This window comes from Camelus ferus, chromosome 20 (assembly GCF_009834535.1).
Source record: "Camelus ferus isolate YT-003-E chromosome 20, BCGSAC_Cfer_1.0, whole genome shotgun sequence".
In the NCBI taxonomy this organism is placed as follows: domain Eukaryota; kingdom Metazoa; phylum Chordata; class Mammalia; order Artiodactyla; family Camelidae; genus Camelus; species Camelus ferus.
Window position 1 is genome coordinate 14376346 of NC_045715.1, and position 26572 is coordinate 14402917.

Consider the following 26572-nt stretch of genomic DNA (forward strand, 5'->3'; position numbering starts at 1 on the left):
TTTTAAAGATAAATGTGACAGCTCTAGAAATCAGTTACTCTTCTCTGCTCAGGGTTTATTATTGATGTTGTTGTTTGTTTGTTTAGTGATTTTTCTTAATTAATTCAATAAAGTCTGCAAACCAGAAATAGACTCACGGACATAGAAAACAAACTGTGGTTACCGGGGGGAAAATGGAGGGGAGGGATAGATTAGGAGATTGGGATTAATAGTTATACATTACTGTACATAAAATAGATAAACAGTAAGGACCTACCGTATAGCACAGGGAACTATATTTAGTTTCTTGTAATGAGCCATAATGGAAAAGAAACTGAAAAGGAAAAATTGTATTTATATATATGTGTAACGGAATCACTTTGCTTATACACCTGAATCTAACATTGTAAATCTACTTCAGTTCAATAAAAAATAAGAAAAAAATTCAGTAAAGTCTGTACTTTGTATATATGGCAAGTAAAGTCTTTACCAAATTAGCTTAGCAGTCAGCTAATGATTGGACAGAGATTTCCTTAAATGCGTAGAACCAATAAATCTCTCAGTCTTTTCTGAGGAGTCCTATGTGCATATTGGAGCATGCCTTTAATGCTCAGATCACGTACAACTTCCATCTCTACTTTCACTTCCTGCTTGTGCAAAACCTCAGATTTAGCCGGAGATGAGAGCTAAGGGCCTTTTAGATGTTTACTGAACAGGTGCATGGCCTGGACAGGCACACGTCCCTCTGCATGCACATGGCCTTCTAGATTCCCAGGAATATGTCAGTGTGTTTCGAAACCCCCTCTGGACATCACATCCCCTGGCTTTTCCTTTTAAGTTTTTTTGATTTGCTTATTATTTGCTCTGTTATTCACAGCCCCAGGCAGGGGTGATGTTAAGCAGTTGCAGCTGATTATTTTTGACAAATGCCCCTGGGAAAAGGGCTTTTCTCACTGGGTGAGTGCCAGGTCAGGTTAAATAAGAACGCCATGTGAGTGGAGTCTTCCATGGAATCACCACACAGGTCAAATAATAACAGTTTTTCTGGGAGTGGAACTTTGAAGCAGCTCCAACCCTCTTCTGCCCCCTTCAGTGGCTGCGAGGCTGCTGGTTTTCACCCTGATTGAAGTTCGTTGGTTTTCAAGGCCGCCACAGAACTGGGGAGTGGGACGTGAGAAAAGGACAGGTTTAAAATGCCACGTAACTCTCTGCTATTACCAAGATTGCTCCATTTTTCTTGAATAAACACTCCCCGGATTGCTGCAAGCCTTTAGTTAATTTCCAGAGTTCTGATAAAACTTGATTCTGACCATTTTTGTCACTGTCCTCATTGCTTTTATGGAGGAGAGGATTTTCAGGGGTCTTCACTCTGCCATTCCTGCTGATGGCAGTAAAGATTACTTATGCCTTAGAACAGGCTGCCTCTATTTCTGTCAGGCCATTAGTGCTTGGGGTTGTCTCAGTTTTCTTCTTTAATTTTTGTGTTCCCTGTCAAAGGTACCATCAATCACTTATGATTCCATCTGCCCTTGTAAAGCTTTTGAGAAGGCACTCATGTCTAGACTATTGACAGCAAAAGATCGCTATTAATTGAATCTCTCAGTGGCCTGTAACAAACATCACCCTCATAGAAAGAGCCGAAATTTACAGATAAAGTGCATACCTCATTAGATGCTCATAGCTCTGGGCACCACACAAGAGATAATGTGGCTTACATAGACTGAAACTTGCCTATGACCTTTAGTTGCTTCCCTCTCTTTTTTTAATGATTCTGTTTCTAAAAACCGTATCAAATATTATTTTGTTATTTATTTTCTAGTAGATAGTTCAGCTTCCACAATCACTATCTTTTCTATTGTTGACGTTACTGTAGGTCTCTTTTCATGAAAATGCTTTGTTTTCTTGACAGATGACGTCCCCATCACTATGCCACGTCCCATTCTCTGCATAGACTTCCAGAAATCTTTGCACGTAAATTGATTCAGCATTTGTTAATTAGAAAGATGTTTGCTGTTGATGCTGCTTTACCAAACTAAGAAGGTATCAAACTTACAATTAATAGGTATAAACTCTAAATTTTGCAGTTAAACACTGGAAAATATAATTTGGTAATTTGAGGATATGTAATTCCGGGAATTAGAGTCATTTTGAAATTTGCGGTACATTGTCTTACTGTCATGAGAGCAAACACAGGTTTTAAAGTGCCTCAGTTTTATCAGCAACATTTTTGTTAGAATATCCTTAAGATGTTTTTGTTTATTATCCTTCTAACTGAATCGGACGTGACTGTACTGAAGTGTTCATAGAAGTAGAAGACCTAAGTTTGAATCATTTTGTCATTAATCTGAGACTACAGGGTTTTACTAAACCAAAAATATAAGTTCTTTAAAAATAAAATAAAATGCTAACTTTACTGGCAACTGCTTCAATTTGGCAGTGCATCGCAGCTGCACTGCTCAGCTACTACGGAATCAGAAACCTAAAGGACATCCCACATACAATGTTGCAAAGGTTCAGCTTTGGACTGGGTTTTGTGAAGTCAGCTTGAAACAGATTCAACCAGCCTGTGGCCCTTCAGATCCTACTACACTGAGGCAGGGTTTCTTACAGTTACTAGTAAGTCCATGGTGAAGGGAAAAGGCCAGTCCTCTGTTTCTGTTACGATTAAAGGTAGAAGTTTCCTTTCCCAGTCTTGCGATTTCAAAATTTGATTCCTTTATTACATCCAGATGGGACTAGAGGAGGCCGTGTATTGTACTTTTACGTACTGCAGAATAAATAATTACATCAAGCAATGCAGAATACCTTGTGAAAGTATAAACAGGAAACAGATGTGAGGTTAGACATACAGATAACTATAAAGTTGAGCTGTGTTTGAGACTAGCAGGTTTTCATGTTCTCCTTGGGCTGTCAGTTAATAGTTTTATTACTGAGTGATGAAGTACAGTATATTATTTTTGAAGTGGACTGAGGCAGTGTCTATATCATGTTGTACATTTTAATGTTGAGTAAAAAATTAAGATGAATTTAATCATCATCTTGTTATTGGTTGCTGTTTGAGAGACATGAATAGTAAAATGGCTAGTGAATGTGGAATTTTTTATTGTTTACAAATGTGGAGTTTGTTTAGAAAATCTATTTTGGACAGGGAAATTAAGATAAGTTTGAGTACTCGCTAGTATTTGAGCAGTATCCTCCGCTTTTCAACCCACTGGCTTTGTCATGTGACCTCCTTGTATCTTATTTATCTTAAAAATGACTTTAATTTTAGGCTCCTATAATTTAATAATACTACTCATCATTATTCTATCATATTTTTAAATGATGACAAATTACTTTGATTAACTTCATTAAAAATTCTTTGTATAAAAAGTAAGATGTCCATCAGTGCATGAATGGATAAAGAAAGTAACAACCTGGATGGACCTTGAGGACATAATGCTAAGAGAAATAAGTCAAACAGAGAAAGACAAATACTGTATGGTCCCACTTCTATGTGAAATTTAAAGAAAAAGAAGAGCTCATAAAAACAGAACAAATTGGCAGTTGCCAGGGGTAGAGAGGGGGCAAAATGGGTAAAATGGTCAAAAGTACAAACATTCAGTTTTAAATAAGTCCTGGGGATGTAATGTACAGCATGGTGACTATAGTTAATAACACTGTATTGTATTGTATGTTAGAAAGTTACCGAGAGAGTTACCTTAAAAATTCTTTCCACAAGAAAAAAAAATTGTCACTGTGATGAGGGATGTTAACTAGACCTATTTTGGTGATCATTTTGCAATATATACAGATCTTAAATCATTATGTTGTGCCAGATCATTGAAAAAGCCAAAATGAGAGTTGTGAATTCGGAGTCTTCAGCTGGCCTTGTTTAAACACATTGGCTCTTGGTAAAATTAACTGCTATTCAACTCAATTAAACAAAAAGATACCAAATATTTTTATTAAGCAAAAAGATACCAAATATTTGATTGGGGAAGCAAGGGGTTAATTAAAATAAAGAATTGCCTAGTAGAGATACAAAGTGCTCTAAATGAGAGTTGAAAAGAAATTATTAGTTCTTTGTGTACATTGGGAAACAGGAGGAATTGATGAATGAGGTGTGGCTAGTTTAGGGTAGGTAGCTTGGAAGTGGGGAGTTGCATTCCAGCTGAGGGTGACATCTGAACAGGGGTGACACATCCAGAGCATGTTCTAGGCAAAGCACAGTAGGTCTGTTTTGAGTGAAAATGTGTTTTCTGAAAGTCGGTGTATGTTGGGAGGAGAGGGGAAAGCCATAAATGGGAGATGAGACTGGAAAGGAGCCTGAGTCCTGGGGAGTGGAATGCCACACTCAGATGTTAGGACTTTGTTTTGTAGACCCATGAGTGGTATAGAAACTCTTGCCTGGTATTAACCCAAAATAACTTTTTAAGATCATGTGCCACCTCATACATTTTTTGATTGACATTGAATGTTTTTTCACTGTAAGTTAACATAGTTGCAGAAGAGGTCATCTCTCATATTTCTCATAGAGAATTATAAAATAGAATTGTTACATCACTCTTTCAAATGAATTCAGTGAAACATAAAAAAACAGGAAATTTCATGTCATCTTCTTTTTTATCTGGAATTTGAATTTCCATTTTCTCCACAGAATTCTATCTAATATCTATTTTTAAGCTTGAAAGTCTTCGGTTGATCATTCTACCATCCTCTGTATCAAAATGTGTTAAAAATTAAAACATAATTGTGACCATGGGGCTCTAAGTATTTAAAAATAAAACACTTTTTTGAATTGTCATTAAATTATTAGTAGTACACAATTCATCAAAAACAGTATAAATATTTATTAAGCATAAATGTAGAAATTAATAGAAACACTACTTTTAATGAAATGGATGGTGAGGGTGGTAGTCATGGGAACTCTTTATGTTGCTTTGAAAAAGGCAGCTTCACAGCTTTTGCTTGGTGACCTGAAGGTGTTCAGTAAAGGTGAGAAGGAGGTGTGAAAGAGGCCTGCATGAAGCCTTGACCATAGACAGATCGGTTGTAGGCAAGAGCACAAAAGGAAATTAAAGACCTGGAAATGGATTCATTTTCAGATGACCCTTGCCTGCTAGTTGGTTTTCCTCCAGCAAGACCCTGCGCTCATCTACGGGTCCACACTTACACTATGGTTTGTAAGAAAGAAGAGTGTGACCTGGATAGTACAAAGTCATGGTAAGGCAGTACATACGGGCAAATGTCAGAGACTTCTGAGTGTTGAGATGTTTAAGAAACACATAGCAACTAATGGGGTGTGGTGAATGAAGGTGAGAAATTGAGAGGTTTTGAAACTCTGAGCAGGGGAAGGTTGTAATGCTTTGACAAGGAAGTACAGAGTTCATTTTTTTTTAACTGAGATATAATTGACAGATGACATGTTAGTTTCAGGTGTACAGCATAGTGATTTGATATTTGTATGTAATGTGAAATGATCACAGTAAGTGGTAAGAATAAGAAATAAGTCTAATTAACATCTCTCACCACACATATTTAACAATTTTTTCTTGTGACTAGAACTTTTAAAGTCTACTCCCCTAGCAACTTAGTAATACACAACAGGGTATTAGTAACTCCAGTCACTATGCTGTACTTACTTGTTTCATAACTGGAAGTTTGTACCTTTTGGCCACCTTCATTCATTTCACCCCCTCCCATCCCTGCCACTGGCAAACACCAATCTGTTCTCTGTGTCTGTGAATTCTATTAAATTACACAGATAAGTGAGATCATACAGTGTTGGTCTTTTTCTGTCTGATTTATTTATATCACGTAGCATAACGCCCTCAAGGTCCATCCAAGTTGTCACAAATGGCAGGATTTCCTTCTTTTTTTGTCTGAATAATACATATACCATTGTATACATATACCACATTTCCTTTATCCGTTCATCCATAGTGAGTTCATTTTTAAACATCATCCATATAATCAGTGCTCGGGAAAGTCATTCAATGGCTTGTTAAGGGGAAAACAAACACCCAGATGGGAGTATCCCATTTGTTTTTAATTTTTAGTGGGTAGTTTTAACGTGTAATCCTTAAACCTCTAAGGGGTTGGATTTTCCTGTCTTCATTTCACTCAGCTGAAGACATTGCAGAGTGTTAATTTTGCTCCTGGGAGACATTTTTTCATCTGGACTGTGTTCTCCCGCTTGACACCATTTCTTCAAGGGACACTGAGTATTATTTATTCAGACTAAATTATTATTATTTCAGCATGATCCCAGCTCTTTCTAGATATCCTATAAGAACTGGGCCTGTGTGGGTAATTCTGTGGAGAGGTTATTTAGAGCCCTGTGAGGATGGGACAAAGGAAATGATGTGAACATTCTATGGAAAAGTGGGGGAGGTGCCTGCTCCCTTTACCAGGGTTCATTTCAGCATATTACACGTTTTGTTAGACTCTCTTTGACATAGCTCTTTCTTTTCCTGTCTGTCTTCTAGAATCTCAACCTCTAGCTAATTTTGAAATTAAAAAAAATTGTTTTGGAAATCATTTTCCTCACCTAAGACAGAAGGAAATATTTAGCATATAATAGGGGATCTTCCATCTCCTTCATCATTATTCTTTAAGCCCATGTTTATCCAGTTTTGTAACCAGGTAAACATAATGTATTAATAATATATATATTTATAGAATGCTTGATCTATGGAGAGATAAAGTTCAAGACCTGTTCTGTTACCTTTTTACAAAATAATACTTTAATCCTATAAAAATGGCAACATTCAGATCTGAAAATCTGAAAATCAAGTGATTGCTTCTGTTATCATTAGGTAGAACCTTGCAAAAAAAAAAGTGCATCATATTTTTGTATTTGTAGAAACCAGACCTTGACAGAAAGGAGGAAAATAGAAATCTTCATTTTCTCCTCTGATCTGAAGAAATCTATTTGGATTGCATAGGGTTTTAACTTCTATTTGATTAAAAAATAACAGAGCATTAAAAGAAATATATATCCCAAGTCTAAAAAGGTAAATTTAGCTCATCAAATGGAAGTTTTTCCTGATCTTTCTTTACATGCTAGACAAGCTATGTGATCCTGTAACTTTGGAACCACAGCACTTAAAAAAGCAGCAGGTTAGAATCTCAGAAAATATTCTGACAAGGTGTTCTTAACTTAGACAAGGTAGCCTGCTATGCAGTAACTGGAAATGCTTTCATTTCAGCTCCAATTAAAGAACTGACAAGAGAAGCCAGTTTTACCAAGGGAGAACAATTAAAGTAGAACAAGGAGGAAATATGCCCCCTTTGTTGCTTTATAAAAATTATACACCCATTTATCAGTTTGAGCTCAAATTCCGTATTATTCAGCAGCAAGAGTGTAAAGATCCTATTAATTTATTATCTTTTAATTTCAAGTAATATAATAAGAGCCATTTAATTCATGCATTTTGAGACATTTGGGAAAAACCCACACGTTTCTAATAAATCAGACGTAAGGAGAATTTTGCAAAGCAAAATATTTAAATTGTCTTTGATTTTTTTTTTTTTGGTCTTGTTTTGGGGAGACAACTCTCCACTGCTTATTTCCAGCCCTGCTTCCAGCAATGATTTATTATTATTTAACATTATCACGAGAATTAGTGCTGCTCTCAAGAATGATTTTAGGTTTAAGGAGGATCACTGATCAATCGGCTGATACTTTTGTGAGATACATTTGATGGAGCAGAGTGACGGGGAGTAAGAAAATCTTTTCCTCTACCCATCTTGGGTTCTCCAGGTGAAGTTCTTTAAGTTAGACTGGCCAAAGATAGACTAACAGCAGAAAAACAGAAGCTTATTAACATGTGCTTCCAACTTACATGCATGGAAGCACCTAGCAATCAGTAACCCAAAAGGGTGTTTAGAGCTTGGGTTTATGTACATCTTATGCGTAAAACCAAAGAACCTGGATTTGGAGCTCCTGGGTGACAAGTTCTGGGACGGTGACCAGAAAAAATGTGGTAAATGAGGATTGTTTAGGAAAGTTTGTTACACATATTCAAGTCTTGCCTTCACCATTGATAGGGGTTGTTAAAATTTTGTTCCCCTCTTCCTAGTACAGAATTTCCATATTTACAGCCCCCTCCCAAGTTCTTCCTTTAAAAATGGAAATTTTCCTGGTTTTAGAGGTTTCCTGGGTCTGCTGATACTCAGTGGCCTCTAGCTCCAAATAATCCATATGCCAAAGAGGCCTATTTTGGATGGTCTATTCTGGTAACTTTCAAGGCTCAGTGTGAGTGTGTTTATACTCCAGCTGTACCATTGTTCGTTGAGCAAGGTATTCACTTCTCTGAGTCTTAGATTCAGTAAAACTAATCTCTAGGTTTGTTCAGAAATTTAATTGAGATAATGCGTGTTGTTACTTGTGAGTGCTCACCTGACTCGCAGCAACGCCAGTCTGCCATCACCCTATTACAGTGAGGGAAGGTACAGCATTTATTGCAGAGCACCAAGCAAGGAGAATGGGCAGCTCATGCTCTGAAGACCTGAACTCCCTGATGGCTTTCAGGGAAGGATTTTTAAAGGCAACGTTTGAGATGAGGGTTGCAGCTTGTGGACTTTCCTCTGATTAGTTGATGGTGATATAACAGGGTGATGTTTCAGGAATCTTAATCATCAACATTCTGGTTCTAGCCATTCTACATGCTTATGGTCAGCATGTCATCACCATCCTCCACCTGGGTGTGGGTCTCACTTTCTGCGGCTCAGCTCAAAGATAATGTGTTCAGATTGTTATGTATCCCTTGAGGAAGAACTAAGACTGTTTTATCACTGAACTATTTATTGTTAAAGCTATTATTACTGCTCTTGCTTGACTGTTTTTCCTTTGTTTTTGCGTTCCCTCACTTCCCTAGTTAGTAGTTGCTGGAGTCTACTCTTTGGAACTTGGGGAAGGCCGAGGGGAATAAAACCTTTTTTACCCCCTACAAACAAGAGGGAACACAGAGGGGCTTTTGTACCCAGGGACGCCCTCAGATTTCATTGTTAATCAGCAAGATGTCTAGCACATAAAGATGCTACCTGCTATTACCATTATTACTACTGTTACTGCTGCTGCTGTACCACTTCACAGTATTGTGATTTGGAGAGTGCCGAGAGTTTTCTTCTTTCCTCTAACAATCATGCCAATTATAGTCTATGTTTTTGAGAGTTCCCTTATATTACAATAAATTTGAGAGTAGGGAAAGACTTGCCCATCTCTCTTTTCTCCTTTTACTTTCATTCTCATTTTTGTGTCTTTTTGAACAAAGAGATTTCTTTCTTGTCTGTTTACTTCTGCTCTCTCATCACAGCTCCAGGGACAACATTACTCTAGTGGTAATCACTTCTTCGGGAATGATTATAAGCTGTTTTGCTGATTCTTATCTCTGATTCTCCTTTGTTGTTTTCATATTCAGATTTCTCTCCTGTTATGCTAATGTGAAAGCATTATTAGCCCCTGAGTGTAAGTGCCTGGGTGATTTGGACCCTGCTTAGAAGAAAGGTTTTCTTCTTTCATTTTTGAAGAAATTAAGTTCATACTGAACGATGTATTTGTCAAGAAATATTATTAGCTTAATCTTTTGGTCTTTGAAAATCATTTTACTTTTTCTGAACCCACCAAGTGGTATCATATATAGTTTTATAATTTAAATGTTTCAAGATGATAGTAAGAGTAATGAATTTTTCTTTTAACAATGATTGCTTTAACTGTGATTCATTTTTCTTTTCTATTTTTCTATTTTCCAAAAGTTCAAAAATAAGTATATATTACTTTATAATACAGAAAAATATTCATTTTGAAAAAGAGCAGTGTTTTTTCATTATATTATGTACACTAATTACTTTATGCATCTTTATTTTGGAAGTATGTAACAGGTTTAGCCTCTTTAAGTCTGTAAGATCTGTAAGTCTAAACCTCAAACGAACAATTCTCTCTTTAAAGTTATTCCAGCGAATAATGTTAACAGTTGATATATTTGATAAAAGAATAAAGAACTAGAGAATCATTAAGTGGTCTCCAAATGTAATTCTTATTTTTCCTAAATGTTCTTTTAAAGTTAAAATTGATATTATTAGGCTAAAAAAAGCAGAGTTGATATGACAGGTCACTGGATTATTTTTTACAAAATACACAGCCTTTGATCTTACGTATGTTACCTGTTGACTGTTTTTAAGTGTACCATTCAGTGACATTAAGTACATTTATAATGTTATGCAACCATCACCACTACCCATCACTCGTACTTTTTCATTGTCCCAAACCGAAATTCTATACCCATTAAACAATAACTCCCCTTGCCTCTCTCCGTCATCTCTGTGAACGTGGCTATTCTAGGTACCTCATGGGGGAAATCACACAATGTCTGTCCTTTAGTGTCTGGCTTATTTCACTTAGTACAGTGTGTTCACGCTCATCCCTGCTGTAGCAATGTGATGTTATTTTACTTACTGCTGTTCCAGGCGGTTTTACTGTCTGTGCCAGTGCACACTGTACAGCATGCAGTTTACCATGCATGCTCATACGCCAAGAGTGTATCTTGTTGATCTGTCTCCTTGCTTAATGCCTGGTGCTTAAATAGTTAAATTAGAGTTGCATGAATGAATGAATGATTGAATGACCCAGTTGATTAAGCAACATGGTTATTTTGGAATGAATCCTACAAAGACTTCTAGGTGAAGGTCAAAACGACAGTGCCTGTATTCTAGGAGATCCTATTTTAGAGTCACCTTCAACACTCCCAAAGTCATGTAAGTCAAGATAAAATAAGACCAGAGTCATATTTCACCCATTGCTTCATTAATGACACTGTAACTGCCACTCAGTGAATTACCAGCACCTGCATTTACTCTCAGCAATCTAAAAATAAATTATCATTAATGGCATCAGAAAGTCAAGGAGGAAGCATAAAAAGAGAACATTTCCAATCCTTATAGCCCAAATGAAAAGGAGTAGATAACTGTGAACAGATTCTAATTTACATTTGCTCTATAACTTACTTAGAACAGGAAATTCACTTCTAAACTGCAAAGAGTTAACATTTTCAGTGTTTGCATTAAAATAAGTTGAGACAAAATGTCTGTTCTAATTAGCTTTCATAGAGATGTTAAAAGGACTCCAGTGCTCCTTTACCATCACCACATCATCTTAGAGGCAACTAAGTGTCAGGGGCAACTTAGTGTCAGAGGCGATAATCAAACTTTACATTACAAAGATAAAAATATACATCAATACTATGTCAAAATGCTAAGAGTTGTGATTATACACACATTTATTTTCAACTGATATTATCAGTGTTTGATTTTACTTTAAAATTATTATTCTGCTCTGCTAAGGAGAAGAAATCAAAAGAGAGTTCTTATATCCTGATTGTGGTGATGGTTTTGTGAATCTACACATAGGTTAAATTTCATGAAACTGAACATACATGAAAAAGTAAATTTTACCATATTCATTTTAAAATAAAGTAACAAAGAGGAAAGCTAACAGTACAATTTGTTGTGATTCAAACATTACATAATATGAACAGGTACATGTTTTAATTTTTTTCCATTAAAAAAAAGACCTTGTCTACCAAACACTCTCTTTAAAAGAACAAATCAATACCTGGTCAGTTTAATGGGAATAGTGCCTGCAGCCCCGTTAGATTGAGCATAGACAGTTCTTCTTTGGGCTTCTCTTAAACATGATAGAAATAGTTAAAGAATCCAGTAGAAAGGCAGATGTTAAAAGATTGATGGAAAAATACTTAACTCTCATTTGTGTATAGTCTGATTATCCCAAATGAGCCTAACTAAAGGACTTTTGTTTCATGTGTTAGGTGGTATAGAGTAGAAAGAATGTTCTAATGGTTTAACTGCTCTTGTTGCAGTTGCTTGGTATGTAAAATGATGCAGCTAAGCAAGCATTTATTAAACATCAAAGTATGTTTCTGGGATTGGGGGTACAAAGACGGCAGTAACCTCCCCTGCGTTTTATAAACATGTAAACACAGAGCTGCCTGCTTTGATGAGGGCACACTGACTTGTGTCAGGCACTCAGCTGAGCACTTGTTATGTATCTCGTCTGACCCCTCCCTCTCTGATGTAGATATTTTTATTACTTCTGTGGTAGATTGTATCACTGTTTACCAAATATTCTGGTTTCCCTCCCTGTGGGAGTATTAGAATCTCTGTCTACTTAAACTCAGGAGTAGCCATGTGACTTGCACAGGTCAGTGAAATGTGGGCAGAAGTGGTAGGAGCTATTTCCGGGCAGAAGGTTTAAAGCCAGTGATTCTGTATTGATACAGGAAAATGTGGGGCAAGAGGATGGCCATGTCTCAGGTCTTGGTTGAGTCCCTGGGACGCGCCCCACCGAGTGTGGGTTCTTGGCTTCATGCAGGAAAGAATTCAAGAGTGAGCCACAGCTGAGTAAAAGTAGATTTATTACTTGGTCAAATCTCCCACCATCTTGGGCCTCAAGGCCTAATGGGAGTTGAATTTTCTATCATCTTGGTGTTAATTGCTGTGTCATTCATTCAATGGCTGTGCCCTGCCTCCTTCCTTCCTGTCTCAGTATGTCTCTCTTTTCTCCCTGCTTCTTGCACACCCTGAGTCTGGAAGTGGAGGCAACTTGAACAGAGCTTCAGCCTAATCATGACAAAGACGTAGCATGAGCACATACTACATTTCTGTTGTTAGGAGCCACTGAGATTTTTGAGATTATTTGTTATACAGCATAGCCTAATGCTTTCTGCTGACACATTGTCATTTTATAACTGAAGAAAACTAACTCTTGGAAACATTTAAAATATATATGTCCAGAATGAAGAGCAGTTAGTGGGATAACTGGATATAGGCCCTAAGCCTGTCAGACTGCTGAATCCTTTTTCTTAACCAGTTTACAATAAATATGGGAATGGAAGTATGTATCAGTTACAGGAGTAGAACAGGGTTACGTGGGCCACAGAAGGTTTCACTCCGAATGGAGTTTAATTTTGCATGATAAATAAGAATTTTCCAGGCAAGCTATACCATATTGTAAATATTCTAAAAAACATTTAATTGCATACTTTTTATGGGTGAATTATATGGATTGTGAGTTATATCTCAAACTGTGTTTAAAATGCTTAATGGTAATGATATAGGTTGTCTTTTTTTTTTTTATTGCTTCATCATATATCTTAGATTAGTTGAAAAAAACATAACAATGTAAAGTTTAGCTTTTTAAATATGCATATACTTCCTAACAAAGCTACAGTCTGAGAGGGCTTCTGACTGGTAACTGTCAGTGTGAGCGCAGAGACATCTGAATGCAAGTATTAATACATTTTACAGTATCACACACTGAGTGACTTTGTTAAGCAGTTTTATATATTCAAAACCAGGAAGAATACGATGGTTAATTTGATTACTGCAAGGTGATAAAAATGAGGTTTAACATTTCTTTTAAAAATGTACCATACATAAGATTGCTTTTTAAAAGTAGGCCTGTTTCCATTCATTATTTTTATGTTTGCTTTTCAAGTTCATTAAAAATTAACCAACACCAAGATGATTACCAGCTTGTAATAGGAGAGCTCCATGTGAAAACACCAGCCAGGAATAATGTTTTGTTGATCTCTTAGCCATTCTCTGGCCCTTGCCAATAAAATAGTCACCATCTATATTTTAAGCAGCCTTGATCCATCAACCCTGAAATTAAAAATGACCTTTTTATTAAAATAGATACCTTTTCTATGCTAAGTACTACCGGCACTCCTCTAGAGGCATGTGCATGTGCTCACAGACACGAGACCTACACACACCTGTGTGCACACATGCCCTCACACCCCTGCCTGTCTCTGCAGACTCTCTTACCCAGCTCAGAGCCTCAGGTTGCTTGTGGCTGCCATTCTTGGTTAACCTGCACCCTGTACCCCATTTATAAATTATTTCAGTAAGAATATACATTGTGATTCCAATCCAAAGCTCCAACAGCCTTTTAGAAATACAGCCCCTGGTGGGACTACCTATAGAGTGCCTGATCTTTACTTATGTATGTATTTACTTATATATTCATAGATAATTTTTCACTTCCAAAAATGAAGGCAGGCTGATTATATGCTTGTTTACCTGCTTTAATAAGTGCTTTTTTAACCTGCTTTAGCCAAATGGAACTATTATTAATTGAAAATTTGATTTCCTATCAAATAGCAGCTGTATTTTGAATGTCTTTCTTCTCAGGTTGATGAAGTTTCTGACTCACACGTATCTGTCCATGTTCGGCAGTGTGCTTAGCCCGGTGCTAGTCCTTGCAGGGATCCAGAGAGATGAGGAAAACAACCCCTGTTCTCCTCGAGCTCCCATGTTACAGGCTCACTATCATGTTGCAAGGTTGTACCAAGGAAATACTTCGGTCACGCCAGGAACAGACTGCTGTAGAGTCATAGAGGAAGGAGGAGTCTCTTGCACTGAACCTGTAACTCTAAGCTGAACATTAAAAATAGAGAATTTTTAAAGGGGAGGAGACAAGAGGTTATTCTTAACCAACAGTGCTGAGTGAGAAGAAGGACAGAAGGAAAAACGAAGCAGAAAATAAGTGCTTTGTCTCTTTGGGGTACATTAATCTGTGTTAAGTTGTGATCCTTTTCGTAGCAGAAATGCAGACTTTGATTAAGGGGCAAGTTGTTTTTGGTCTTTTTCACTTTTATGTTCTAGTGCCTACCATTATAAAGTTGCAAAGTCTGTAGTATGAAGCTGTAGATAATTACTAGTGGGGAATCTTATTTTGAGAGCCAAAGGGAAAAAACCCACCAGATTTATCCTACTTGCTAGCTATTAACGCTTTAATTTGTAAATTGCCACACTGTAACAAGGCAGCACTTCATCTGCACAGCATCCTGTTTATAGTAGTAGGCCGCCCTGCGTGTTTCCAGCAGAAACCGCTCTGCCCTTTCTGGCCCGGGGTCATGTTTGCTGGGAACCCCTTTCAAATTTATTTTTTGCAAATCAGTACAAGTTACTGCTCCTTCACTTACTAGTAAAGGGAATTACATTGTTGAAAAGCTATTTTATTTATTGGTAAGTTCCCATAATGTGTATGAAAATGTTACCATGAACTTTACTCTCCAAAGAAGAAGACCATTATACCATTTATATATTGAGTGCTTACATACAAGCACGTACTGGATTATCTTATTTAATTTTCGCAGTAGCCCAGCAGCCCTATGAGGTGGGTATTACTAGTATCTCCATTCTGCAGATGAGAAAACCAAGGCACAGAGATTGAGTGAAATTCTGTTTCACAAATTGTGTGATTTGTTAAGGTGTACTGCTTTTTTACCGCAGCATGTATGTTGAAAGTTAGTTAAAGCTGAGTCCTGTCCCTTTAGAAAACAAAGTTTTTTTTGTACAATTTTTTTTTCCCTTCCACTGTTGGAGAATCTTGATATTCAGGTGTGAAAAACCTGAAAGGCAGAGAATCAAAACAGAAGGCCAACACAGTTACTATAGAGTGCGCAGTGATAAAGGTTGCCCTGCCTCCCACAGCCTTATCCGGGGAAGATGCTGAGTGAGGAGGTGCAGAGCCTTCTGACTAAATACCCAGACAAGAAATGTCACCGTTTTGTGAAGGACATCTTCAGATAATGTGTCAGCTACTTATTTTTCTGCTAAATAAAATATTCATCAACTCCAGTTTCAGTTTAGTTATTTATCTGTATATAACAAGGTTATCTACCTGTAAATTCCTGGTAGAGAAGGTAGATAAAGAATATCCATGAGTAATGTCATTTGGTTGTTTGAATTTCTTAGTCTGAAGGATTTTTTTTTAAACAGCTGCTAAGAAGGTGAGTGGTTTGAATTAGTCATTCTTTTCTTCCACTTTGGTGAAAATACTAACATTCATAGTCGGTGGAAAGAAAATGGAGGATCAAAGGACACGGGTGATAAAAATGCATGACTGACCCCTGAATAGCTAAGAGGTCACTGTGGAACTAGGTGGCTCTTTGACTCTGTAAAATCCCTCAAAATATTGTTCTAACGATGAAGTGAGATAATAGAACTGCTAGTGCAGGACTGTGAAAACTCAGAACCGTAGGACACATGCAGGTTGTTGAAGGGCAACCCCTTTCTGGACATTTTTATCTCTTCTGGACTCTGCGCTCGTACGCACCCGTCTCCCTCCCCTTCTCCCTCCTCCCAACCTTTTTCCCTCCCCGCCATTGATGGGCCGTTAATTAGTCACATTTTTACGTATTGCTCACATCGATGGTTTTGTTTCCAGTTTTCGTTTTGTCACTCTTTTTCCTACCCACTTTATATCCTTGGAGGAATTTAAAACCGTCTCTGGATTTCCTCATGTGTTTCACTCCAGTTTGCTCTCTTTAACTTTGCAAGACAGATTCTTCTTCCTGCTCTTCCCTGATTTCTGTTCTTTTGAACTCCGCAGCTGAAAGGCAGATATCGGGAGGTGACCAGGTTGGCTTCACTGTCTGATACCATGCCTTTTGCATGGTAGTACTCAAACATAAGTGTTCACTAACTACTTGAAAAAGAAACAGGGCAGCAACATGGTTGCTCCTGGAGAATGTCGTTCTAAGTGAAGTAAACCAGAAAGAGGAAGAAAAATACCATATGAGATCACTCATATGTGGAATCCAAAACAAACAAACAAACAAAGAATCAAACAAAGCATAAATATAAAACAGAAATAGACTCATAGACATAGAATACAAACTTGTGGTTGCCAAGGGGGCGGAGGGTGGGAAGGGATATATGGGATTTCAAAATTGTTGAATAGATAAATAAGATTATACTGTATAGCACAGGGAAATATACACAAGATCTTATGGTAGCTCATGGAGAAAAAAATGTGACAATGAATATATGTATGTTCATGTATAACTGAAAAATTGTGCTCTACCCTGGAATTTGACACAACATTGTAAAATGATTATAAGTCAATAAAAAATGTTAAAAAAAAAAACAGGGGAGTCATAGGTATTTAAAAAAAAAATTATTGACTTACTCTGAATTTGGGAACTTTATTCAAGTACACAGGACCGCATGGCTTCGACAATTCGCCTTAAATATTGCTGTTCCTCCTGCTAATGGAAGAAGGCAGAATAGAAAATGCTTTGAGGAAAGGGAAGAGTGGTATTTATTTGGAAGTACTCAGAAACCTTTTTACTCTTCAGACATTACATGCGTTTATCTCTGTTTTGTCACCTAAGAGAGGTAGTGACCATGAGGATATAACTCTTACATGAAATCCTCCAAAAGCAATGTGAAATTCCCACTTGTCATCCTGGAGTGATGCAGGTGACGTTCATTCTGAGATCCTAGCTGATTGGTCTGTTTTCAGCTATGCTATTTGTTTAGCACTTGTGAGTGTTCATCTAAGGGAAACCATTCCCTGATTTGTGAAAATGATGAATGTTTTCTCCTTCCATCTCTTTAAAGGAAATGGCAAAAATCCTCAATCATCCCCGAGTCTATGCTTTCCTGCACATACCGGTCCAGTCTGCCTCTGACACGGTGCTCATGGAAATGAAAAGAGAATACTGCGTGGCTGACTTCAAAAGAGTCGTGGATTTTCTGAAAGAGAAGTAAGTCTGTTAGCACTTAAGAAAATAACCATTTCTTTTTTCTTTTAAAAGCATGTGGCAAAAATGCACTGACGGTAGCCACAATTAAAGGTACAGAGAAAGAGGCAAGACTTTCGAAGCTTTCAAAGCCTTTCAGTGTTCCTTAGACACCCTTGATGTGGTTTCTTCTCTCCCCTCAGTTTACATGCACCTTCCATCTGGGCATCACATGCCGTTCACTGGCGGCCAGTCCCCAATCTCTCTAAGGTTATGTGCGCGGTGATGTCTCTCTACCTGACCTAGCAGATGAAAACTGCCTTAGCTTTGCTCTGCTTAAACCTTCTTTAATGCGGCCTTCTGAAGTTGTCAGCTGCTTTTGATATGGAGGTAGCTCAAATCATGTCACTACAAAAGAGATAATTTTATACAAAATAGCATTTTTTGAAGAGGATCTGAGAATGTTTCTGCCTCTACACACTTATCCCTGGAGTATTCTTGAAGAATTGAGATGTATAAGGCTGTTTGGGGATTCTGTTTTTTTAAAGTTCAAGTTGCCATGGACCAAAATTAAGGCATATTTACCCAGTCTCAGACGTGAATGATAATTTTGTTTCCACAGAAAACACTTGCAGCCTATAATTATATTCTTCAAAATCCCACTTCTCATCATCACCAAACACTGAATGCCTTCTGTGATTATACAAGGCAGGAAATGGTGCAGGCCAAGGTCATGGCGAAGTTCTCAAGTCTGGGGCCCTGTTCCCCCCTCTGGGGCTGTGTCATTTATCTTGGCATATTTGTGGCATGGCTCTTCCTACTTTCCACAATTTTTTCCCATAATTTTTCCCTCTGTTGTGTTTCTTAATTAAAATATAATTCTTTATTTCCATCTTCTTGTTTATAATTATGTACCTTTGTACCGAGTACTACATGGATATTATTGCTTTATACAAATTGGAAGCAATTATTTTTTCCACCTTCAGTTAGTCACTTGTCCTGACTGTTTACAAATCTTTTAAAAATCTTTTTCTTCTATTTTCTTTCTCTGTCCTTCCTCATCTTCCCTTTATGTGTCCCCCACCCCCACTCCCGGCATGTCTTGATTATCCTCACCACCAGAAATAAAGACACGTAGTGTGCATTCAAGCAAATACAGCTGATTGTTTGAATATTCAAATCAGTCAGTAGAAAGTATATTTATTCTAGGATGGATTTTACTTGTATACTCATTGAGTATATACAACTTTCAAAGTAGAAAACAGAATAATGATGGATCTCTCTCATCTCTAATACTTCCTGATCTTGAACAGAACTGAGGGCAAGGCTGAAGAGTAAGGATGTTTATGTTGGATGTCTCTCATTGGCTTGTCCTTTGCATTTATTTCTAGCTTGTTATAGGTAAACTTGTGTCATGGAAGAGAGACCTTTTGGGCACACTGGCACTGGTAAATGGCATGTTTTCAAAACTGCAAATAAGTACTTACACCTGTGAAGTTTCTTGCCTCTTGCTTACTAGAGCAGTAGCAGATGGTGCACACAGTTCATAGCTGTTGCACAAGATTTTTCCGAGTGTAGGCATGCATCCTGTTATGCAGAGTAGACTAGAACACTTTCCAAAAGTTACACTGATGTGATTCAAGGAGATTAAGGAATCAACATTTCTCCACCTCCGTTTGGGTGAGTGCTGACTCAGTTGTTTGGGGGAATTACTGTGACTGCTTAACAGGGCAACGACTTCTCAACAACGTCTAGCCTTTTGTGTTACTCCAGAGTTGGACCTTTTAAATCTGTTGCATCTTGAACAGTTTCAACAGCATCCATGAGCTAAATAGGGGTCAAAAGATGATCACATCAAAGGATTTGAGAAAACAGCGCTAAGCTCATTGTTATTTCTTTGGTTTCTGAATTACCCTGAGGCATCCATGTGGCTTTTCTAGAACTATCCCAACTGTCTGGAAGACTCCAGAGCCAAGTAATCTACCCAGGGCTCCAGGGTTGGAAATACTGGAGATCCCAGAAAGAGGAAATTAGAGATGCCTGGAGAAGACACCCCGTCTCACCCATCCATCCACAATTTCAGTTTCAAGTGCTGTGAATCACTGGAATTGTAGAATAGAAGTTAAGACAGTTAGCATCTCCAGGTGATGTTTTAAAAATTAACTCTGGGCTATATATGGTTTTAGACAGTTCATCAGCACCAAAGAATTGTATGTCTCATCCAGTCCATTCTGTTGCTTGTGAAAAACAGTGGAGCCTCACTCCTGTGAGGACTCTCTAACCTAACTCTGCTCCTCAGTGGGTAAGTTTTCCTGTCCTCAGGGAAGTCCATCCATCCAGTGAGTCATTTCCAACTATGATGGGCATTTAGAAATAAATGGAAAATTATAAGCAGACGTCTGCTCTACGTGTTTACTTTCCCCTATAAAAAAACTAGCATAGCTTTATGCCACATAGATTCGTGCTTATTGGAAACATCCAAGTTTCAGAGGTTTCTATAGAACCCCTAGTCTGGATAACTGATCCGCACAAAATTGTTCTGTCCAGTTTTTAATCAAAATTTAATGCAATATTGTCATTCTTAGAATGAGGGTCTAACACTCTACCACTGTTTTATGCATCATGCTCATTCAGACAGTGGCTCTCACTCAAAGTTGTGCGTCTGGTGCTCTGATCTGTTTTTTAGCTTCTGTGTACATGTGGCCCTTTTCATTTACCTCGTTTCCTCTGAAGCCTTTGAAGTCCGTTTTTTGTAATGAGCCTTTAACAAACAAAAGTCTCATTTATTTATTCTCCAGCAGTGTGAGGCTTATCGAATATTCATGTTACAAATTTAGGGACACAAGGCATTTCCTGATCTATTTCCTCAAAAAATCCAATCTGTAAAAAAAAAAACAACCAACAGCATTTAAGACTGAAATCCAAGCTATAGGATCTTACCTGAAGCTGCAGGCCCTTCAACCACTGATGCAGCGGCATTTGTCATGCCGTGTTGCCCAAACAGCGGAGGTGAAGGCTTTTTAATTAATTTTCTTTATGGCTGAAATTGGCCTGTGTTTTAGCTGGGAGCAGAAGAAGTTCACATACGAGCCGACTTGCTGCTGATTCATTATTCTTTTCAGTTGGTTGAAAGTTGGCAGCTCCTGTCATGACAGCAGCTGGACTGGAGATAACCTAGTAGTGCTGGCACATGTTGGGGCATATGGGAATTTATTAAATCATGCAACCTTTGCAAAGAAAAGTGTCTAAATTACTTAATATACTAATTTAAAACAGCTGGTCATGAGCAGACACTCATATGACGGAAACGATTCTATTCAGATTGATTAATCCAGTTGGAAAATTAACTAAGTAATTTGATGTTTTTATTTAAAGGGATAAGATGATTCCTTAAAATACATGATGGGCTTTGGAGGGATGTGGAGGAAAACTACACAGAACAAAAGCAAGAGACGTGATTCTGGTTTTAGAGAGATGCATGTTTTTATAATTTTTAGTAACGACCTCATAAATTTTACTACTTTTATTATAGGTCACTTACCTGCCTTCTCTGTTATCTTTTTCACATAATACTGGGATTAAAACAAGTTTAAAACTTGAATCATTAATTTTTGCTTTCTCATGTAGTTTTAAAGACTTCCTTTCCCATTGAGAAGGTTTTTTACTCTGATATATAGGGAGGATATAATTAGGGCTCCCAGGACCTTGGGGCCTTGGACATAAACTTTAATTGGGTTTTCCCCATTTGAGCAGCATTGAATGTACTCATTCACTCCCCAACATATATTCACATCGGTTTTTTTAAAAATTGGTGCAGCATGAAAGTTCTTCTCTCAAGCATATGTTCTAATGCTCGGTAGAAGAATCGCTGAGCCTTCCAATTCACACATGAAAGTAAGAAAGAAATATCTAAGAATGTCCCTTTGATAGATACAGTTTAAGAAATGAAATGGTTTGTATATCAAAAGACCTAACTGTTGACACAGATTATTTTGTTAGCAGTCCAGTGGCCTTTTGGTGTATGTTTACTAGATCTTAAACTTGGGAGACAAGATCCATCTCCCTCAGTCAGTAAAATTTGAATGAAGTAATGCCCAGTTGTGTTCTTGCTTGCAAGTTGCACGTATCTAAAGTAAGTTGCACCATACTGTAGCAGCCTTGTCTTGACTTTTACTTCCATGATATCATTTGTCTCAGAATTTGCCATGATCATTTGTCAATGTACTACGTACTTCTGGATTAATTCCTCTTGTTTCCCATAGGACACTAACCCTTTTAGCCCTGAATTACCCATTTACACAGCCAGAGATCTCCAAGTGAAATGCCACAACCAGTAACTAAAGGGCACTCCGGTGAAGACGGACGTTTTAGTGGGAAGAACATATTTGAAGGGAAGTGGCCGCCTTGCACAGAAAGTTCCATCCTCTGATCTCTGCACTGTACACTCAGATGGTGGAGGGGCACAGGGACACGAAGCCAGGGTCACTTTGGCAGGATGATGTCTCTAAGAGCATCCCAGAGTTATCTCATTCTGTCCAGCCTGTCCTGTGACCTCCTTTTCCAGTCTGTCTGCAAAAAACAAAACAAAACAAAACAAAACAAAACAAAACAAAACAAAACAGTGATGCTAACTCATTAACATCCTACATTCTTTTCTTTCCTTTCATCGGTCCCAATCATCCACGTGTTCGTCCTGGAGCACAATCTGATAAAAGACAAGTGAGGTTAAATTTGTATTTTATTCTGTTTTTTTTTCCCTCTGTCTAGCTTTATTCCTAACAGCTTGGAAACATAAATAGCAATATTTGTCAGAATAGAAGAAAAGAACATTGCAAATAAAAAGAACTATTCAGCAAGGATTCAATAATTGAGTTTTCTTCCAGATGCATTTCCAGATGTGTTTCTGTTCACTGAATAACCACCTCCAAAATAATTTAGGCAAAACACTTCCCTCAAAGATGTTTTCTGGCTTTACTTCATCATTTTTAATATCTTTAACTGGGTTGTTGTTTGGGGAGTCCCTCGGGTCTTGTTCATGCTTTTATCTTTTGTCAGATTTCTTTCTGAGGTAGTGAAGTTCTGTTCTTTTCCCTTCCCTCCCTTGCTACTGTTAAATTTTTTCAAGAGAATGAATACATACAATTGGAACAGTTATCTAGTAGAAAAACACTTATTTTTTCCTTTTGCAACACAACATTGTATTTACATTTGGAAGATGTTCGTATCATGTGCTAAATACCATATTATTTGGGGATTCCCCCAAGTTTGATTTATTGGTTGAAGGTAATTAAATTTTCTATTGACTTAAATTTTCCTTCTAGCTTGGTAAAGAGAGAAATCTCATCTTCCCTAATCTCTTTCTACCTTCTCTTGTATTATGATTTTTTTTTTCAGGAACTAAGAAGCTACCTTCCCTTAATCCCCTGTATGTTTTCTTCATCTCAGTGTTTTGTTGTAAACATAAGGATCACATATCTATGAAGTCATATACTAATAGTAAGCATTTTTCCTTTTGGAGTGCTTCTTTTATTCCACAGGGCTCACATACTGTCATGACGTTGTCACAAAAACCTAGGCAAATATGTAGGTTAGGTATTTTTAATCTGTACTTCAGAGTGATGGTCAGGGTTCACATGGTTAAAAAGACTTGTTGAAATCCCATAGTGACTTAATGCACAGTGGGACTAGCTCCTCAGTTTGGCCTGTGAAACAGGATTCCTTCCAACACTAATAATACATGGTAACTAAATGATTCACTTTTTCATTTATCAGTTTTGTGCCCAGCACTATAATAAATGGAACAGTAACAATGCCAGTATCAACACTTCACATGCTAACAGTAAGAAATCCAATAACTAATATTTTTGAGTTTTACTTTTGTGCCCATTACTACTTTGAGGGTATTGCATGTGTTAGCTTGTTAAATCCTTAACGCCCAAGGAGGTTATGTAATTTCCCCATGGTCATGCAGCTATTGACAGAACCTTGATGAAAACTCAGGTCATGTTAGTCTTGAGCCGGGACCCAAAGATCATACTGTGTTGTTGTTCTCATCTAAGCCATGTCTCTCTAGAGACGGAGACAATGAGTCGGATTCGGCAAATATTGAGATAAAATTTGCAGTGTGTGGTTAGAGGGGAAGAGGAGGAATGTAGGCGTGAGTGTCACGGATGGCTCTGTGATGTTTTGTCTCTAGACACAGGAGAGGATGATGTAGTTAACCAAGACAGGAGAAGGAGGAATTTGAGTGGGAAAGATAACAGCTTTGTTTTGGATATACTGAATCTGCAGTGCCAGTGTAGGAAACCCAAGAAGAGCTCCTATGGCCTGTAGAAAATAAGGGTGAGCAGCCCCTGGGGTCGATGGGAGTGTAGAGAGAAAGAGCCATCAGCGTGTGGGCAGCAGGTGAAGCTGTGGGCGATGAGATCCTCCAGAAGAATGGCATCTCGGGAGTGCCAATACTTGAGTGATGGGAAAGGAAAGGATCTGGGGCAGAGGTTGAAACGGCAGGGTCAGGCCAGCATAGGAGGGGACCCAGGAGGAGGTGACACCGTGGAAGCCCAGAGACGTTGCAGTTTTAGGAAAACAAAAATGGTAAGGGTCAAATGGCAATTAGAGTTGCCTCCTGTAAGCAGACGTGGGGCTTGGTGCTCTGGGTTCTATGAGGGAAAAACAAAACAAAACTATTGTTAGGTTACGTTCTTTGTCAAATACTGAGCTGAGGTAATGGCTAAGATGGGAGCCAGCCTTCCTGGTCCTCTGTTGATTACTGCACCCCCAGTCCTAGCATGATGCTGCATTTGTCCTCCTCAACCCCTGTCTGGCTGCACTGTGTACATGGCATCCAGAGGCCCAGGAGCAGGAAGCCGGGATAATACGATTTTGTCAAAGAACAGCGCTTACTCTGGAACCAGTAAGATTAAGGCTTAGAGTAGGATTTCTCAGTCTGCTTTAATTAAAGTTCTCTTTTCATATGCAAGAACATCCTCTGAGATTTGCAGAGAAACTGATATGTTCCCTTTAGTGGAACAGAATACTCTGCCTTCTTAGAGATTCTGTGTTCTCTGAACCCCCGCTGGCTAGTAGCTAACAATAATTATGAGACAGTGTTTATTGAGCATGTAATATGTTGAAAGTAATGTGCCAGTTATTTTGCAGGGGTTAACTCATTTAATTTTCACCTGACGCACACTGGATAGGAAATATTCTTACCCTGATGCTACAGGTGAGGAACTTATGGCACATAGAGGTTAAGTGACTTGCCCCAAGTTACTGGCAGATTTAGATGCAGGCTCCAGCCTGTGATCCTCTAAACTTTATTCACTTCTGTCATGGCATCTATCTTTTCCAGAGAGAATAATTTTTAGAAACATTAGGGATGATGGTAATTTTCCAATTAGAAATTATACTATCCTATTAAACAGAAATTTAAAAATTATAGATTCCTTCTCTTATAAATTTAATACATTTTTCTGTAGTCAGTATCCCCTCTTTTTGCCTCCCCATCCAGGTGGAGAGTCTCTGGGTTAAGGGGGTGCTAAGCTTGGTTTGAATGTGACTGTGTGGAGGAAACCTACAAAGAGAAGTTAACAAGTAGCTTACCTGTAAGCGCATCTTTAACAGTAAACTGCACCTTCCTCATGCAGTGTGTGTACGAGTAAATAAAATGCTGGACTAATGGTTATGTGTTGCAGAACTATCACCTTACATAACCTCCTGTGTTTCAAAACCTTTGTCAGTCCTCATGTCTACCTCCTATTTACCCTTTTTCCTAGAGCCAAGAATATTAAATATCCAGCTCAAACTCCTGCTCATAAGCAGCCTCAATTCTTAACACTGATTATTCCCTCACTTGGTGCTGCATGAGGAGAGAGAGCTGGTTATTGGTCACTCTCGCCTCCCCGTACTCACCCTTGTCGCCATCCTCTCATGTACACGTCTTGAGTCCTCATTATTATATCGAGGACTTTGTATTCTTATCAATAACAAGAAATCAAAGGAGCATGTATAGTGCCTGTAATTTTGACTATTCTCTTAGATTTTGCAGTAATATCTGAAAGGTACTAAAACTATGTTAAGAGCAAACAGTAGGGAAAAGACTAGGTAATGTAACCCATAATTGTTTTTAAAGTTTGAATCTCAGATTATGAAAATCTGACCAATTTAAGTTCTGGAAATAAGATCAAAAACATCTCTGTGAATTAATGTTAATTTCAAAGGATCCAAAGTCTTGTATTTATTCAACTATTATTAATTGGTTATGGAATGTATGTCAGGCACTTGTTAGGTAAAGCATATTGAGATTAGTGAAACTTGATAACTGTCTTCTAGGGACTGGTATTCTTAAATCAGGGTTACTATTATATAAATACTTTTAACTATGATGTTTGATAAATATAGTAAAACTCCAGTGTTAATTCTGGTATGGTGGGTGGGAATGAGCTTAAATATTTATTATAGGCTTCCCATGAATAAGAAAGAAATACTGAATTACAGGTCTTACATGAAAACCAATTTCTTTTCTTTAGACAATTATACTTTCTAGGTTTGAGTTTGTCTACGACATAATAAAACCTACTAGTATAGGAAAGACTTTAACTAGATTACACACAAACAAATATATATTTATGTATATAAACATTATAGTTTGGTTTGTCTGCAAGTGACAGGAAAAGTAATGGCATAAAGAAAGTAGAAGTTTATTTTTTCAGCTGTGTAAATGAAGTCCAGAGCTAGGCAGGCAGTAGGGCATTTTAAGGCTTCAGCATATAAGGGATGCAGTCAAGATACAGCTTTTATCTCATGGTCCAAGATAGCTGCTTGAGCTCCAGCCATCAAATTTGCATCCCAGTCTATATGAAAGTGAGGGGCAGAGAAGAGTATATGTTCCGTCCCTTTAAATACTCTCTGAAAGCCACATGTCACTTTGATTATCTCCAGTTGGTTGGAACCTAGTCATAGGTCTGCACTTAGCAGAAAGAAAGGCTAAGCAATACAGTGTTTATTTTGAGTGGCCTTGTTCCCATTTAAAAACAAAGCGTTCTGTTGGAAATAAG

General features: G+C 37.8%; 1 protein-coding gene across 7 annotated transcripts in view; it reads left to right on the forward strand.

Annotated features, from left to right (window-relative positions):
* The window catches only part of CDKAL1 (CDK5 regulatory subunit associated protein 1 like 1), a 721376-nt gene that overhangs the window by 333618 nt on the left and 361186 nt on the right, over positions 1-26572 (forward strand). For all 7 annotated transcript variants that reach the window (XR_004313468.1, XM_032462575.1, XM_014557197.2 and 4 more), the window contains one exon: positions 17395-17540. Coding sequence is in view for 6 of the 7 variants with exons in the window: in XM_032462575.1 (XP_032318466.1) it covers positions 17395-17540 (146 nt within the window). In the remaining variant the exon portion in view is untranslated. The remainder of the gene's footprint in view (positions 1-17394; positions 17541-26572) is intronic.